Genomic DNA, 15094 nt, shown 5'->3' with positions numbered 1-15094 from the left:
GAGAATGTCATTCTATAGCTCTGAGGTTTTTCAAACCTTTTAATTTTACCAGTTTCTTTTCCCAGTGGCTGGCGGCTGGCGGCTCGTTCAGCAGTAGCTGCAATTTCAGCCCGAGCAAATGCACAGGGACTAGAGGGTGTCTCTCTGCCTCCTCTAACCCTTAGGGGTAGTTTCCTGCGGGTCTGGGGAGACGGCCCCGAGTCGCCATCACTGCAATCTGGGCTCAGGGGTGTGGTCAAGATGCTGGGAGGCGGGGGACACTCCCTGAGTTGAGAGGCATGTCGGCATCACACCCATCTACCTAGAAAGGCCGCCCTGCTGGGATCAGGGGAAGACCTTACCTGTACTGGCGGTCAGAGTGGTGCTCGTGGTGGTGGAGGGGGTGATGAGGGAGACAGAGGTGGTGGTGGCAGGTGTTGAGGGGGACGAGGGTGGTGGGGTGGGCTCGCATATGCCGAAGTGCTCCTCCACCGTCCCGTTGGGGCCACAGGTCACCCAGTAGCAGAAGGGGCTGTCCTCCTTAGAGGTGACATTCTTCCCTGGGGGGAGGCCGACGTCAACACGTCAGGAACAAGACAGAGACACACAAGGCCTTCCTCAGTCTGTCCCAATAAGGGGAAGACTGGTTTCCCCCACCTCCAACCACTGGCAAACCAGTGCCCGTCAGGACCCCATTCCCAGAATCCTAAGCGGTGCCCATCAGGACACAGAAGCTACACCACAGATGGGGCATCTGCTCCCCATCAGGAGAAATACAAACATTTCAGGTGAGCCCGAGGGGCTGCTGCGAATCAGAGGCACATCTGAGCTGGGAGCCCCAGGGAAGCCACACGGAAGATAAGGGGGAGGGGGAGGGCCAGGAGGACAGTCCAGGGGCGGGCAGCTTACCTACTTCTGGCTGGCAGACAACTTGCGAGGAGTTGTTACACATACTGAAAAACAAGAGCAAGGCTGCAGGCCCGAGGAAACACTGGCCTCTCCCAGCCGCCTCTGCCGCCGGCCCAAAGCCTCAGGGCGCTACCCCAAAGGCTGAGTCCAGGAGCCCCCGCCTGGGTTCCCACTGTGGGCAGAGAGGGGACGAGGCAAGGGGAGCAGAAGCAAGAAGGGCCCACTTCTCCCCTCCCCCTGGTTCCTGTGTGCGAGCGGCCATGTGTCCACATGTGTGTACATGAACAGCACTGTGTGCCAGTGTGTGTGCGTGGGTGTGGGTGCGTGTGTGCGTGTGCACTGATCTCCCCCGGGGCCCCTGCGGCGTGAGCTTAGATACCAAGAGTGGCAGATCTGCTCCGTGGGCACAGGCTCTCCGGGTGCGTAGTGCGTGCCGTTGGCATAGCAGCCGCATTGGTCCCGTGTGACACACGTCTTCAGGTCCTCGTCGTAGATGGGACTGTCCTTAGGGCACCGGGGGTAGCAGCCTGGTGGGCACAGGGCACTGGGCTTGGACCGGCACAGAGGACCCCACATCCACAGACCCTACCCATCTTCCCCACCCTGGCAGGTCCTCTTCTCCAGATGTCCTCTGGGAAGGCAGGGGCCTGGACACCGCCCCCTTCCTGGGGCCCTGACACGGCCCTGTGGCCAAAGGGACAGCCAGGCCCCGCCCAGCCTCCTGGGGGGCACGCCCACTGCTCCCTCCCCAGATCTCCGTGTTCTCGGCTCACAGACGCTGCAGAGGACTCCCTAGCCCCCACCTCGCCCTCTTCTGCTCTTTCCCCACAGCAGCTTTGCCCCCGACCTCACACGGTCTCCTGAGCTTACGTGGCGTGTTAAGCTGCCCCTTTTCTGCCTCTCTCCTCTAGGGCGGGGTCTCGACTCAGGCTCCCAGCCCCCTGTCAGCGCGGCGAGCCTGGCCCACCCTGGCACGCAGGGTCCCGGGCCCCACAGGGCGCCTCACCCTCCAGGTGGGACACGGAGATGTTGGAGTGAACGCCGCTGATCGTCCTGCACGTCTCAAAGCTGTGGGTCCCGCAGGGTTCGTAGTGCCACTGACACTCGTTCGGGGGGTTGTAGTAGTCACAGAATATGGCTGGGGGAGGGGGGAGGGGGGTCAGGCTCGGGGAGGGCCGAGGCCGGGCGGGGGAGGCGGGGGGGGGTCACAAACACCCCATCCCCCGGCGCAGCAGCCTCCGGCCCGCCACACTGGCACCCCAGGCCCAGGACAGGCGGGCACTCACGGCACAGCTCGGGCGTCCTCCAGAACACGCAGGCCCCCTCCTTGGTGCACTCCTGGGCGTAGGCGGCCACAGCAGAGCAGAAACACTCACAGTCCCCGCCCGTGTCGCAGGAGCACGAGTCGTGGACACAGGCTTCGTAGAAGGGCTTGGGGTCCACCTAGGGGAGGAGCCTCCATGTGCCCGGTGTCTACACCGCCCTCATGCGGACAGGCCTTCCCCTGTGGCCCAGGAAGCTCAGGACCCCAAGGCCGACTCTGCGCCTGGGACAGGGTGTGGTCACCCAGCCCTAGCCCCCCAGTGGGGCTGGCAGGGGAGGTCCAGCAACGGTTGCCCAACCCTGCCCACCTCCCCCCACCACTGCCGGGAGCTAAGGGCCATCTGGGCCTCAGGGGCTTGTGTCCTTTCTCCCTCCCTGGAAGGTCCAGAGGCCGGGGGTCCAACCAGGGGTCTCAGAGGGAAGGCTGGACCTCTGGTCACGTGTCCAAAGGACACAGAAGATGGAGCTGAAGCTGGAGAACAGATGGCACAGGCTGACGCAGCCCCGCCCTCGGCCCCGCCCTCGCCCACTCCCCGCCCACCTTGCTGTGGCAGACCCCGAAGACCGGGCCCTTGATGATGCTGCACTGCTTCTCGGCCCAGGAGCGGCGGTGCGGCCTCAGGACGCACGGCTCGGGGGTGGCGCTCACGTCCGGACAGGTCGGGGCCTCCTTCCAGCTGTTCCCGAAGTCCAGCTCACTCTCCACCACCATGTGGTCCCGCGTGGTGAAGTCGTTGCTGGATCGCTGGTCAAAGTTCCCACACAGGCCACACACAGTGCCCTGCAGAGACAAGCCGGCCGGGGGCTTGGCCAGAGGGCTCGCAGGCGGGAGGGGCTGGCCGCTCACGAGCCTGGGGGGCCCGGGGGGAGCACAGGCACGGACTGGCTGACGGGCAGGCGGCTGCGCACCTTGTAGGAGGGGGCGAGCTTGATGAAGACGCTGGTCCTCTTGTCCCAGATGACGAGGATGCCGACGCTAGCCTCCACCACCAGGTACTGGCCCACTTCCCGCGTGGTGTAGGCCACATGGTGGCCCACGTCACGCTGTATCACCATGCAGTGTTTGTCCTCCAGCTTTAGCTCCGTCCTCTGTGCCCAGGGGAGAGGCCCCGTCACTGGCCGGGTCTGAGGGTCCCCAAGGGACCATGCGTGCCCAGGGGAAGGCAGCACTCACCCCCAGGAAGATCTTGATGGCCTTGGAGCAGGTGACGCCCGTGGTGCCACAGGGGACATTCTCGGTGATGACACTGAAGGAGCCCAGTGAGGAGTTCTGGCCACAGTAGTCCTGGGGGCCCACAGGCACGTGAGCCAGGCCGGCCCGGCCATGAGGGTCCTGGGCACCTCCCCCCAGCTGGACCTGGTCGAGCCTCAGCCCCTCATCTGTTGAGAGGGGCCTTAACCCCCCAAACACACACGCCCCTCTGCACCCCACACCCCCGGAACCCACGGGAGGGTCATGGAATGGGAGGGCCACGGAAGGGCTCCCGTCCCGCCCCAGACCCCTCCACTCGGAGCCTCCTCACTGGTCTGGAGCAGCCCAGGGCCAGCAGCGCAGGGGCCACGAAGCAGCGGCAGGCTCTGGCCATGCCCTCGGCCTCACCTGAACGGCCACGTAGGAGCAGCGTCCATCAAAGTCATAGTACTTCCCATCGAAGGTGATGTAGTGGCTGTTCCCATAGATGGCACAGGTGCCGTGGCACACGGACTGGGTGCATGCCCAGCGCCCTTTCTGGCAGGTGCTGAGGAGAGCGAGATGGGGGGCCTGGAGGGGCTGCAGGGGCCCAGGTCCCCCACCCCTGCTCAGCGTGTACCCTGGTGCTGTGCGGAAAGCCCTCCAGCAGCTCACAGAGCACACCTCCAGGCCCTCCTATCCCAGCGCCCACCCAGGCCAGGGCCCTGCAGACCCCGGCCAGCCCCGCGGAGGAGACCCCCGTGGAGGAGGCCTGTGGTCCAGGGCCGGCTCCCCACAGAGCGCTTGGGGGCAGGGCCAGGGTGCTCACCAGGCGTTGCAGTCCACCCTGATCTTGTCCCCGGGGGAGTACAGGTCCTTGTTGTGCACACACGGGCACGCCTCCTCCACCACGCAGCCACCCCGGCCATCGTCGATCAGCCCTTCAGGGCACACGCAGCCACTGATGCACTCCATCTGGTACTGGCGGGCGGTTGGAGAGCGGGGTTCGGGGATCAGGTGCCGGGCCCAGGGTGGCTGGCCCCTCTTCTGTTGCTGCAGACACCCCTCTTGCCCCGCCCCCCCACCCTCTGACGCTTGACGCCTCTCCCTGGTCCAGCCTCCGGAGCCCTGCCCCCGGGCTCACCACTGGGCTGGGAGATGGGGGAGAGCAGCCTGCCAGGGACCCCTACACTGGTCCCTGTGCCCTCAGCGGTCTGGGTGGGGACCCACAGGTGGTCACCTCCCACGAGGAATGGGGAGGGCCGGCGAAGCGCATGTGTCCAGAGGACCTAGGGCCCAGAGCCGCAGGACCGGCCGTACGGGAGCCCGCCTGCACCCCCGTCCACAGCGCCCCCGCCCAGCACGCACATAGCCGGCAGCCAGCGTCTGGCAGCTGACGGGCCTGGGGTTCCGGGTGGCCAGCGCCGTCCGGTTGTTGCAGTCGACATGGATCTTCGGGGCCGGGCAGCCTGCGGGACGGAAGGGGCCACATCAGCTCAGGTGAAGTTGGGTGCGGGGCTCGCGCAGGCGATGGAGGGGGAGCAGGTTGGGGGGCGGCAGGCCATGCACAGGGCAGCAGCCACTTACGCTGGTAGGGCTGCTTGACCTGCAGGCAGTGCAGCCTCCCGTTCTGGCAAACGCTGTGAGGGAGAGGTGGGGGGTGAATGGGGCCCTTCAGGGGCGGGCCCAGTGGCTCTGTGGGACTGGGCGGGGGTGTGGGCGCCCCCAGCAGAGCCGGCCCTCCCTCCCTGACCCCAGGCCACACACCATCGCTTCTCCTGCCTCAGGATGGTCTTCCCTGCCTCCAGGTAGAGGCCATCGTGGTAGCAGGAACACTTGGCCAGGACCACGCAGCGGCCCTTCTCGTCCAGGAAGGTGTGGTCGGGGCAGCCGCAGCCGTCCACAGGTGCGAAGCCCTTGACACAGTGGGTGTCAGGCTCAGACAGCGAGCGGCAGGTCGGCTGGCAGGTGGTCAGGTTGTACAGGAAGACCTGCGACCTGGGGCAGGAGCCCACGTCCTTGTCTGCAGAGGGGAGGGGCCGGCCTGAGGGGCGGGAGGACGGCCCGCAGCTCCCTTCCCCGAAAGCCAGCCCCGAGCCCCACATCTGGCCAGGACACCCACCCAGCCAGGGGGCCAACGAGGGCAGTCACCCCGGGACCCCTGGCCACACAGGTGCCCCAGCCCCCCCGCACACACCTCCCCTCTGAGCTAAGGCATCGTGGCCACAGTTCCAGGCCCCTCCCTGCAAGCAGAGTGGCCCAGGGCTGGTTTCCTGCTGCTTCCTAGCCGGGGAAGCTGGGAGTGAGGTCGGCCCCCTGCACCCTCAACCCTCGACGGCCAGGGTGAGCTGCCACCTGGGACAGCAGCGACCTGGAGGCCGGCCCGGGCCCAGGACACCTGGCACTCACTGCAGACGCGCTCCCGCCAGCCCCACAGCGTGACGCCCTTGATGGTGCAGGCGCGGGCGTAGGAGGACAGGGCCGCGCACATGCAGTCCTCCGTGCTCTGACAGTTGCACGTGTCGTATTTGCACCTCTGTGGGGGCAAACAGGGCAGTGAACGGGGAGAGCTGGCTGGGGGACATCACGCCCGTGTGAGCACACAGACACGCAGCATTTACGCACGTGCACACACACACCCAGCTATACACATGTGCTCTGCACACACACCCAGCTATACACATGTGCTGTGCTCACAGACCCAGCTATACACATGTGCTGTGCACACACACCCAGCTATACACATGTGCTGTGCTCACACACACCCAGCTATACACATGTGCTGTGCACACACACACCCAGCTATACACATGTGCTCTGCACACACCCAGCTATACACATGTGCTCTGCACACACACACCCAGCTATACACATGTGCTGTGCTCACACATCCAGCTATACACATGTGCTCTGCACACACCCAGCTATACACATGTGCTGTGCACACACCCAGCTATACACATGTGCTGTGCTCACACACCCAGCTATACACATGTGCTCTGCACACACGCAGCCATTTCGCACAGGAGCCGCGCAGGCAGCGGGGAGGGCAGTGCCTGGGGGCCGTTTCGCACAGGAGCCACGCAGGCAGCGGGGAGGGCAGTGCCGGGGGCCGCCCACCTTGTAGTACTCGGCTGGGTCCACGGCAGAGTGACACTTGCTGAACGGGCTCTCTGTCTTCTTCAGCAGGGAGCACCAATGCTCAGCGTAGTTGGCTGGAGAGGGTTCAGCCCATCAGTGCGGACGGCCCCTCCAACAAGTCCCCCAGATCAGGCTGCCCAGCCGCCCAGGCTGGAGCAGACACTGTCCCCCTGGTGGACCGAGCCCAGGCCCCTCCCTTCAGGGCAGGTCAGCACAGGACGGTGCCCCTTTGTAAGGCAAGGGCTCCCACCCCTCTCCTCTCTCCACCTCGTGGACGTGGCAGGTGACCTGGCAGGTGTTAGGGTGTCCTGTCAAGGCACCAGGCCAGCCCCCAGATGAGGGCCACCAGCCTGCGATTAGTAGCCCCGGCCCCTCTGCCATGTCACTGGGCAGGCTGCCACCGTGGGCCACCATAAACCAGCCGCAAGGCAGACGGCAGCAGGTGGACGGCTGGCTCTGTTGTCTCCACACGACACCCGCCCGCCGCGTCCCACCAGGAGCCCTGTGTGCGCCGGGCCAGCTCCCCAGCGGCCAGGCCTCACCGCTCTCGATGCTGAGGGAGCAGGGGTCATCCAGCCAGTCCAGCTTGTTGCGGCAGCTCGACTGGGCCTTCCAGGAGTTGGCGAAGCCGGCGCCCGTGGCCTCCACCAGCCCACCGGGCGTCCTGAAGTCGTCACCTTCAAGGCCGTTGAAGTTCCCGCAGAGGCCTGAGGGGCCAGGACAGGGTTGGGAAGGGTCGGGGGTCAGAGTGCGCAGGCCCGAGGGTGGCCTGCGTGGGGGGCGCTGGGCGGGGCCGCTCACCCTGCACCAGCCCCTGGGCGGCATGGTCCAGCGTCAGGAAGAGCTGCATGACCGGCACCAGCTGGACCTGCAGCCTGAGGCCGAAGGCGGTGGTCACGACGATGTGGTAGGAGGACGGTTGAAGGATGGAGAAGCTCGCTGCAAGGCAGGGGAGGGGAAGGGCCGTGGAGGGCTCGTGGGGAGGGCTCCCCTCCTTTCCCATCCCCCTCCCCCGTCTCCCTCCCCCCTCCTCCCCCCGCCCCGCCCCCTCCCCGGCATGGGCGCCCTGGAGCTGGACTCACCCGTCACGTGGGGCAGGTTCACCTTAAGTTCATTCAGCAGGACGCTGCCGTCCAACTTGAAGGCCACCACCTGTGGGCAAGGCCGAGTGTACACGGGGGCTGAGAAGGGCCTTGGGGCCCCCGGGGGTGCTGGGAGGGCAGGGGGCAGGGGCACCCACGTTCTTCTTGTTGTCAGCCAGCAGCACCACCGTCTTCAGGCAGGTCTGCTTGTCGGTGGAGCCACAGGGGGTCAGCTCGCCCAGGACGGCGTAGGAGTCATGGGTGTCCTGCGGGGAGGGCAGAGGGCATTGCAGCCACACAGCGGGTGGGGCAGGGGTCCAGCTCCACCCACATGCCCACCCGGGTGCCAGTCACCTTGGTCAGCACGTAGTAGCAGTCCCCGTGGAACGTGTACTTCCTCTCGTCGAAGGTGGTGATATGGGCACCGCCCTCCAGGGCACATGTCCCGGGACACTGCAGGTCCTGGCACACCCAGCGGCCGGCGTTGCAAACACTGTAAGGCAACAGGGCCAGGGTCAGGCTCGACCGCCACCCCTGCCCTCTGGGACCCCCAGCCCACCTGGAAACCCTCCCGCTGGGACCCTCAGCCCACCTGGACTCCCCTCCCGCTGGACTCCCCTCCCGCTGGACCCCAGCCCATCGGGACGCCAGCCCACCTGGACCCCAGCCCGTTGGGACCCCAGCCCGTCGGGACCCCAGACCACCTGGACCCCAGCCCATCAGGATCCCAGCCCACCTGGACCCCAGCCCATCGGGACCCCAGCCCATCGGGACGCCAGCCCACCTGGACCCCAGCCCGTTGGGACCCCAGCCCGTCGGGACCCCAGACCACCTGGACCCCAGCCCGTCGGGACCCCAGCCCACCTGGGCCCCAGCCCATCGGGACCCCAGCCCGTTGGGACCCCAGCCCACCTGGACCCCTGAACCCCAGCCCGTCGGGACCCCAGCCCACCTGGACCCAGCCCGTCGGGACCCCAGCCCACCTGGACCCAGCCCATCGGGACCCCAGCCCATCGGGACGCCAGCCCACCTGGACCCCAAACCGTCAGGACCCCAGCCCGTCGGGACCCCAGCCCACCTGGGCCCCAGCCCGTCGGGACCCCAGCCCACCTGGACCCCAGCCCGTTGGGACCCCAGCCCGTTGGGACCCCAGCCCGTCGGGACACCAGCCCACCTGGACCCCAGCCCGTCGGGATGCCAGCCCACCTGGACCCCAGCCCGTCGGGACACCAGCCCACCTGGACTCCCCTCCCGCTGGACTCCCCTCCCGCTGGACCCCAGCCCGTCGGGACCCCAGCTCCGGGACCCACCACTGCTCGCAGTTGTTGGTGATCTGTTGGCCAGGCGCGTACAGGTGTCCATGCAGCTTGCAGTGACACTGGTTCACAGGGATGCAGCCGTCACCCTTGATGTCATCGTACACAGTGCCTGGGACAGCGCGGGACATGTTCCATTCAGCCGGCCCGAACAGCGCCAGCGTCCCCCCTGGCAGGGCTGCCGCTTCCAGGGCCACAGCCAGGGGCCGGCCTCCCTGAAGGGGTGCTGCCAGCCAGGCCTCCCAGCCACAGACACCTATGGTCCTTTGGGGACAACTGTGGTCCCCACACTGTATCAGAGGGACCTGCTTCCAGGCTCAGAGCCACAGGCTAGGCAGGAGGAGGTCTGTCCACGGGTGATGAGCAGGAAGGTGACACTGCTGTGTGTATGTTGGGGGGTCTTCAGCCCTTGTAGCCCTTCTACCTGGACCTTGTCCCCGATGTCCCTGCAGGGCCCCGAGCTGTCGCTCTCCCTCAGCATGGCTGAGAGCCGAGGCCCAGGCAGCGAGGCGGCCGTCCTGCCAGGCACAGGCGGCGGGCGGTGCTTCAGGGCAGCGCTCTCCACTCCGCTGCCTGCGTGCGTCCCCAGCACTCACCTTCCGGGCAGAAACAGCCGTCCATGCGATGTTCCTCACACAGGCTGCTGACCTCCAGGTGTGAGCAGGTGTCCATGCAGGGCGAGCCGCTCTCCAGGTAAACCATGGTCCTGGGGCAGCTCTTAGCTGGACAGGCAGAGGCAGGCCCCTGAGCCGAGGGCAGGGCGCAGCGGGTGCCACGAAGGGTCTGTGCCGGCCTCGCGCCCCGGCTGAGCTGGGCACAGCATGGCTCCCAGTCCAGGGCGCAAAGGGCACCGCGCTCCCCGCGGATCATGCCCCACGTGCCCCTGGTTCCTGCCCGCGCGGCACTTACGGCAGAGCGAGGCGGTCCTCCAGTTCCGCGGCCTGCCACCGGCGTGCGAGCACTGGCGGGAGAACTCGGCGATGGTGCTGCAGACGCAGGAGGCGCCATGCGGGCACTGGCAGCGGTCCTGCACGCAGGCCTGCACGTACAGCTCCAGCGGCACCAGGTCCCGGCAGTCCTCGAAGACCGTGTCTGTCAGCAGCCTCTCGCACTCGGCGCGCTGGCGGGCAGTGAATGGGGCTGCTCACGGCCTCCTCTCCCCTCCGCGCCACCGGGGCGGGCGCGGGGTCCCCAACAGAGGCCAGCGGGCACGGCTCTGGGGGGAGATGCAGGCTCTGCTCCCACGGCCCCCTCCCCCCCGAATGGCCAGCGACTCACATGCTCAGAGCAGGACGCGGGGGTCGGCACCTCCTGGGGGCCCTCGCACACCTCCTCAGGCTTGTTCACCTTCTGCATGTTCCCAAATTCGACAGGACTGAAGAGCACGCCTGGGGGGCACAGCCGTTCAGCGGGGCCGGGCGGGGAGCCTGCCCGCAGCCCAGCCGCCAAGGCCCGAGGAGGCCCTCACCATCGGAGAGGAACTCAGAGTAGGTCTGCAGGCCGTTGTAGTCACCGCAGAGGCCGCACGTGTGGTTCCGGAACTTACTGTCCAGCTCCAGCTGTCCGGGGAAGGGAGACAAGTGAGCAGGCCGTGGGGCAGCCAGGTCAGCCTCAGAACCCTGCCTGAACGGGTGTCAGCCGTGGTGGGAGAGCTGGGGTTAGCTGGGGGGAGGGGGCGGGGGAAGGGGCAGGGCCAGCACCACCCCGGGCCAGAGGGTCCCCTCACGGGGTGGACCGCCTGACCCCCACTCTGCCTCCAGCCTCTCCACCCGCCCAAAGGCCACACAGCGCCCCAGCCCGCCCAGACCCCCTCTTGGTCCCCTGGGGTCCCCGAGGCCCGTGACACACCATGACCGAGTCCTCCCGGTTCCACATGAGCATGAGGCCAGCACGGGAATAGACCTTGGTGTAGGCGTCATTCTTCTCGATGAGCAGCCCCGGGCTGTAGTGCGGGCTGCTGACCCTGGGGGATGGGCACCGGGGTCACGCCGGCCCACGCAGCACCCACGTGGCAGAGGGGCTGAGGCTGTGGGCGTGGGTGGGGTGGCCGGCTCCCATCCGGGAGCCACAAGCAGCGTGGCCACCCTCTGGGGGCACTCGAGCCGTGGCCCAGCCCCTGTCCACCTGCCTGGCTAGGTCCTCTGGGCCGAGCCACACCTGCCGGCCCAACGCCCTCTCCACACCCCCTCCCTGGGCTCTGCTCTGGGCAGGGCCCCCAGGGAGCCCGTAAAGCCCTGGGAGGAGGGGGGGCCAGGCTGGAGAAGCCCCACCCGCCCCATCGCCCAGGGCAGGCGCCGTACCCACCCCACGCTGCCCCTGTGGGCCCTGTTCCCACCCCCTGCTCTGAGCCTGGGCTTCGGGGAATCAAAATCCCTTGCAGCAGGGGAAGGGCAAACCCTGCAGGTGGGGACGCCCCCTGCACCCCAACCCCCGCCCGCCCGGGGCAGGAATGAGCTCAGGGCCCCTTTGTTCCTGAGACAACGCGGGACAACGTGGGGGAAGGAGGAACGGGCCTCCCGTGGGCTCCTGTAACCCTAGCTTGGGCTGCCAGGCCATCCTGCCCAGCACGGTCCAGCCCAGAGCCTGGTGGGCTGCCAGCAGCGGGGCTGGAGGAGACTCACTGGTAATAAAGCTCTCTCCCCAACACTCTCCTTCTTAGCCGGCGGGGCAGTGGGGGGAGGTGGGGGGAAGGGAAGGCAAGCGGGGGCACTGGCTCACAGGACGTGGGAAGGGACACTGCCTGGCCACTCACACGGCGCCGTTCACCACAGCGAGCTGGCTGGTGAGGTAGATGGCATCACCCTTGACGGTCAGCAGGATGTACTCGACCTGGGGGTGGCCCCCACTGCGGCCGGGGGCCCGTTTCAGGTGCACAGCGAACTCCTGGTAGGTGTCCCGGCAGTCAGAGGCGAAGTTGTAGTCGCACAGCCCGGGGAAGCGGAAGACGTCTCCGTCGAAGGTCTTGTAGTGGGAGTTGCCCCACGTGCTGCAGACGCTCTGGCCGTGGTTCCGGGTCCTGCCTGCTGGGGCGCAGCGGGTGGGCACGTGAGCAGCCCATGTCGCCAGGAAGCCCGTCCGTCCGAGGCTCTGGCCTGGCAGCGGCCCTCTGAGGACCCTCCAGAGGCGCCCCGCAGCAGCTCAGAGCCCATCGGGGTCTCGGCCCAGGCCCCAGGGAGGGTCGTCCTGCGGGGGTCCTCTGCTGGACACTGGCCACCCCATCCACGCAGTCTCAGCCCCCTGAAAGGGCGTCTCCAGCCGCCGCGCCCTCCCACCCTGACCCTGCGGGGGATGCGGCTGTGTGCTGAGCGGGGAGCAGGGCCAGAGGGGCTGTCGGGCTCCCTGGCGCCCTGTCAGCCTGGCCCAGCTCCCCACCCCGGTCTCCACCACACTCCGTCCATCGACACCCCAGCCAGCACCCCAGCCCCGCTCCAGCCACCCCTCATCCCGCAGAAGATCTGTGCCAGACCCCTCAGAGGGAACCTGCGTCATGTTCATCCACATGGGGCCAGCTCCCCCTTCCCCCAGCCCCGCCACCACCCTGTCCCCAAGTGCCCTGCTGGGACAGAGATGTCCCCATCCTACATCTGCATGGTCTTCTCTGGCTGAAGCCACCCCTTGAGCAGAGACCCAAACAGCTGGCTCTGCTGAAGGGCCCAGCTAGGTCTTGACCCCCAGTCCCGGTACTGATACCGGGACTGGGGGCCTCCCCTGGCCCGGCCCCTCCTGGCAGGCCCCTGCCTCCCCTAGGCCCACAGGCAGCCACCCAGACCGGTGCGTCCGCCCGGGACTGTCCCCTGGATACACACTCTGGCCAGGCAATCACCTTCAGAAGCATGGTGGGAACCCAAGACCCCCTTCCTCCCTCCCTCCCTCCCTCCCTTCCTTCCTTCTTTCCTCCCTCCCTTCCTTCCTTCCTTCCTTCCTTCCATCCCTCCACCCAAAGTCAGCAGGGGTGGGGCTGCAGGAGGCCTGGCCCACGCTGTCCACCCCAAAGCCCGGGCCGAGGGAAACACCTCTACCCCAGGCAGGACCATGTGCCCTGGGCCGCCCGGTCTTCCTGCCCGCACCCTCTCACCTCTCCGGAGTTCTGAGCCCCCGGCCCAGGTCAGAGTCAGGCAGAGGGCCACCAGGAGGGCTAGTGGCAGCCCCATGGTGGCCAGAAACCTGGTGTGGGAGAGCGACCGGGGCAGGGGTCTGGGCCTTATATGGCCCCGCAGAGCAGTCGGAGGGTGGGGAGGGCAGGGGAGGGGCGAGGGGTGGGTGGGGCACTGCCAGATTGTCAGGAAAGCAGCTGCGGGGGCTCCAAGGGCCCTGGTGGGGAAATATTGATTCAGGTTATCTGAGGTTTATTTTTTATTGCTCCCGGGTTAGAGCTGGCTCTGCCCAGAATGTGGCAGCCCCAATTACCCGATTCCAACACACACCCAAGGCGGACCTCCGTCCCTCCCAGCCACTAGAGGAACCAGGCCCGGGACAGGGAGGGCCTGGCCCCCCATTTTTTTAATGTGGAATCTAATTTTTTTTGGCCGCGTTGGGTCTTTGTTCCTGCGCGCGGGCTCTCTCTAGTTGCGGCAAGCGGCGGCTACTCTTGGTTGTGGTGCTCAAGCTTCTCACTGCGGTGGCCTCTCTCGTTGCGGAGCACGGGCTCTAGGCGCGCGGGCTTCAGTAGTTGTGGCTCACGGGCTCTAGAGCGCAGGCTCAGTAGTTGTGGCGCACGGGCTTAGTTGCTCCGCGGCATGTGGGATCTTCCCAGACCAGGGCTCGAACCCGTGTCCCCTGCATTGGCAGGCGGATTCTCAACCACTGCGCCACGAGGGCCGTCCAGAAGCACGTCCTGGCAGCCAACAGGCTCCCCGAACCCCACCCCACCCATTCAGCATCTCTGGCACGGCGAACGTCAAATGGGGTGCCTCCCAAGGGGCCCCGACGAACTACTGCCTGGTGTGGGCTCCCACTCTGGGGGCCTGTCGGAGACCTCCTGGACCTCAGCCTCCCCAGCCAGGGGCCCGAGCTCCGGGTCAGGGTAAGGGGGCCCCTGCTCTCCCTGAACCCCGCTGCCGAGGCAGGGAGGGCATGGGCTCCTGTGGGGTCCAGGGGGTGCCCCATTTCCGCACCAATTCCTTCCCATACCTCGTTGAGCTCGGTCAGGGGCCCCCGGCTCCGGCCCACCCTCTAATCCCCTCCTTTCCCAGGCCAAGCCAGCCTCTGGAATTACATGTAATTGGGACTTGGGGAGCCCAGCCAGGGGATGCTTTAACAGAATCACATCCTCTGGGACACAGGGCACCTGGCTCGAGGCTGAGAGTAGCCGTCCCCAAGGGGAGTGGGGCCGGGGCCGGACACGAGCACGGCCTGGCAGGCACAGGCCCGGCCCTGCAGCCTCCCCAGGACGGTGGGGAGAACCAGGGAAGAGGGTGGGGCAGCCACGCAGGTGCTCCCGGCCGGGCCTCTGGTGGGAAGAGGGTCCTGCCCCAGAGAGGAACTATGGCCTCCAGGGCATCTCAGACCCTCCAAGTGAGCCCGAGCATGTCTGGAAATGCCTTGAGGACGTGGCATTTGAGCTGCGCTGGCCCCAAGCCTTAGCAACCTCTGGGTGGGCACCCATGTCGCTGGTGGGTAAACCAAGGTCGGGGCCTCCCCTCCCTGCATTCCTCCATTCTGAAAACAAACGTGCATCTTGAATTCGACTTTTGACTTTGGCCAGCGCAATTGTGGAGAACAGCTCTGATGGTCGGGGGGCCTCGGTCTCCAACCTCGGGGCCCCTGAGTTTCAGGGGCAAGTGGGAGAGGTTCATCTCAACTGTTACTCTGGACAAGGGGGCTGCCCAGTGGTGGGGGCCATGGGACCCTGAGTCCGGCGCCCCTGCAGAGGCAGTGACCAGAAGCTGGGGCCTTGGCCTGGCACCTCCCGGGGGCCCTTCCTCTGCAGACAGGCCCTCCACACCACTGCAACAGCACCCAGGGCCACAAGCTCTGCTCACAGCACCTGACGATTCCCGGGGTCCCCGCGGAGCCAAGACATCAAAGGATGGGTACCCCCAGGGTCAAAGAGAGTGACTGGGAGCCATGGTCCCCAGGCCTGACCCTCCTGGGGGCCTGAGGTAAAGCCCCTCATCCTGTCCTGCTGTGCTGCCAGCCCCAGGCCCAGGGGCCCAGGGACCCAGGCACGTGGG

At 67.0% G+C, this 15094-nt stretch overlaps 1 protein-coding gene across 1 annotated transcript in view; it reads right to left on the bottom strand.

The window, feature by feature from the left end:
• Window positions 1-13072, bottom strand: part of MUC2 (mucin 2, oligomeric mucus/gel-forming) — a 29988-nt gene extending 16916 nt beyond the window's left edge. Inside the window, exons 1-28 of the mRNA XM_049713413.1 lie at window positions 12997-13072; window positions 11674-11944; window positions 10770-10884; window positions 10390-10480; window positions 10200-10309; window positions 9831-10041; window positions 9518-9643; window positions 8916-9033; window positions 7960-8098; window positions 7764-7871; window positions 7606-7675; window positions 7325-7462; window positions 7066-7230; window positions 6503-6597; window positions 5792-5918; window positions 5150-5405; window positions 4970-5022; window positions 4751-4851; window positions 4212-4363; window positions 3812-3950; window positions 3386-3496; window positions 3121-3300; window positions 2753-2992; window positions 2175-2331; window positions 1895-2026; window positions 1268-1415; window positions 889-932; window positions 342-539 (exon numbers count right to left, since the gene is read on the bottom strand). Coding sequence (XP_049569370.1) covers window positions 342-539; window positions 889-932; window positions 1268-1415; window positions 1895-2026; window positions 2175-2331; window positions 2753-2992; window positions 3121-3300; window positions 3386-3496; window positions 3812-3950; window positions 4212-4363; window positions 4751-4851; window positions 4970-5022; window positions 5150-5405; window positions 5792-5918; window positions 6503-6597; window positions 7066-7230; window positions 7325-7462; window positions 7606-7675; window positions 7764-7871; window positions 7960-8098; window positions 8916-9033; window positions 9518-9643; window positions 9831-10041; window positions 10200-10309; window positions 10390-10480; window positions 10770-10884; window positions 11674-11944; window positions 12997-13072 — 3871 coding nt within the window. The remainder of the gene's footprint in view (window positions 1-341; window positions 540-888; window positions 933-1267; window positions 1416-1894; window positions 2027-2174; window positions 2332-2752; window positions 2993-3120; window positions 3301-3385; window positions 3497-3811; window positions 3951-4211; window positions 4364-4750; window positions 4852-4969; window positions 5023-5149; window positions 5406-5791; window positions 5919-6502; window positions 6598-7065; window positions 7231-7324; window positions 7463-7605; window positions 7676-7763; window positions 7872-7959; window positions 8099-8915; window positions 9034-9517; window positions 9644-9830; window positions 10042-10199; window positions 10310-10389; window positions 10481-10769; window positions 10885-11673; window positions 11945-12996) is intronic.
• Between the last annotated feature and the right edge of the window lie 2022 nt (window positions 13073-15094).

This window comes from Orcinus orca, chromosome 8 (assembly GCF_937001465.1).
Source record: "Orcinus orca chromosome 8, mOrcOrc1.1, whole genome shotgun sequence".
NCBI lineage: Eukaryota > Metazoa > Chordata > Mammalia > Artiodactyla > Delphinidae > Orcinus > Orcinus orca.
Note: the sequence above shows the minus strand (reverse complement) of the source record. Positions and strands in the feature narration are given on the sequence as shown.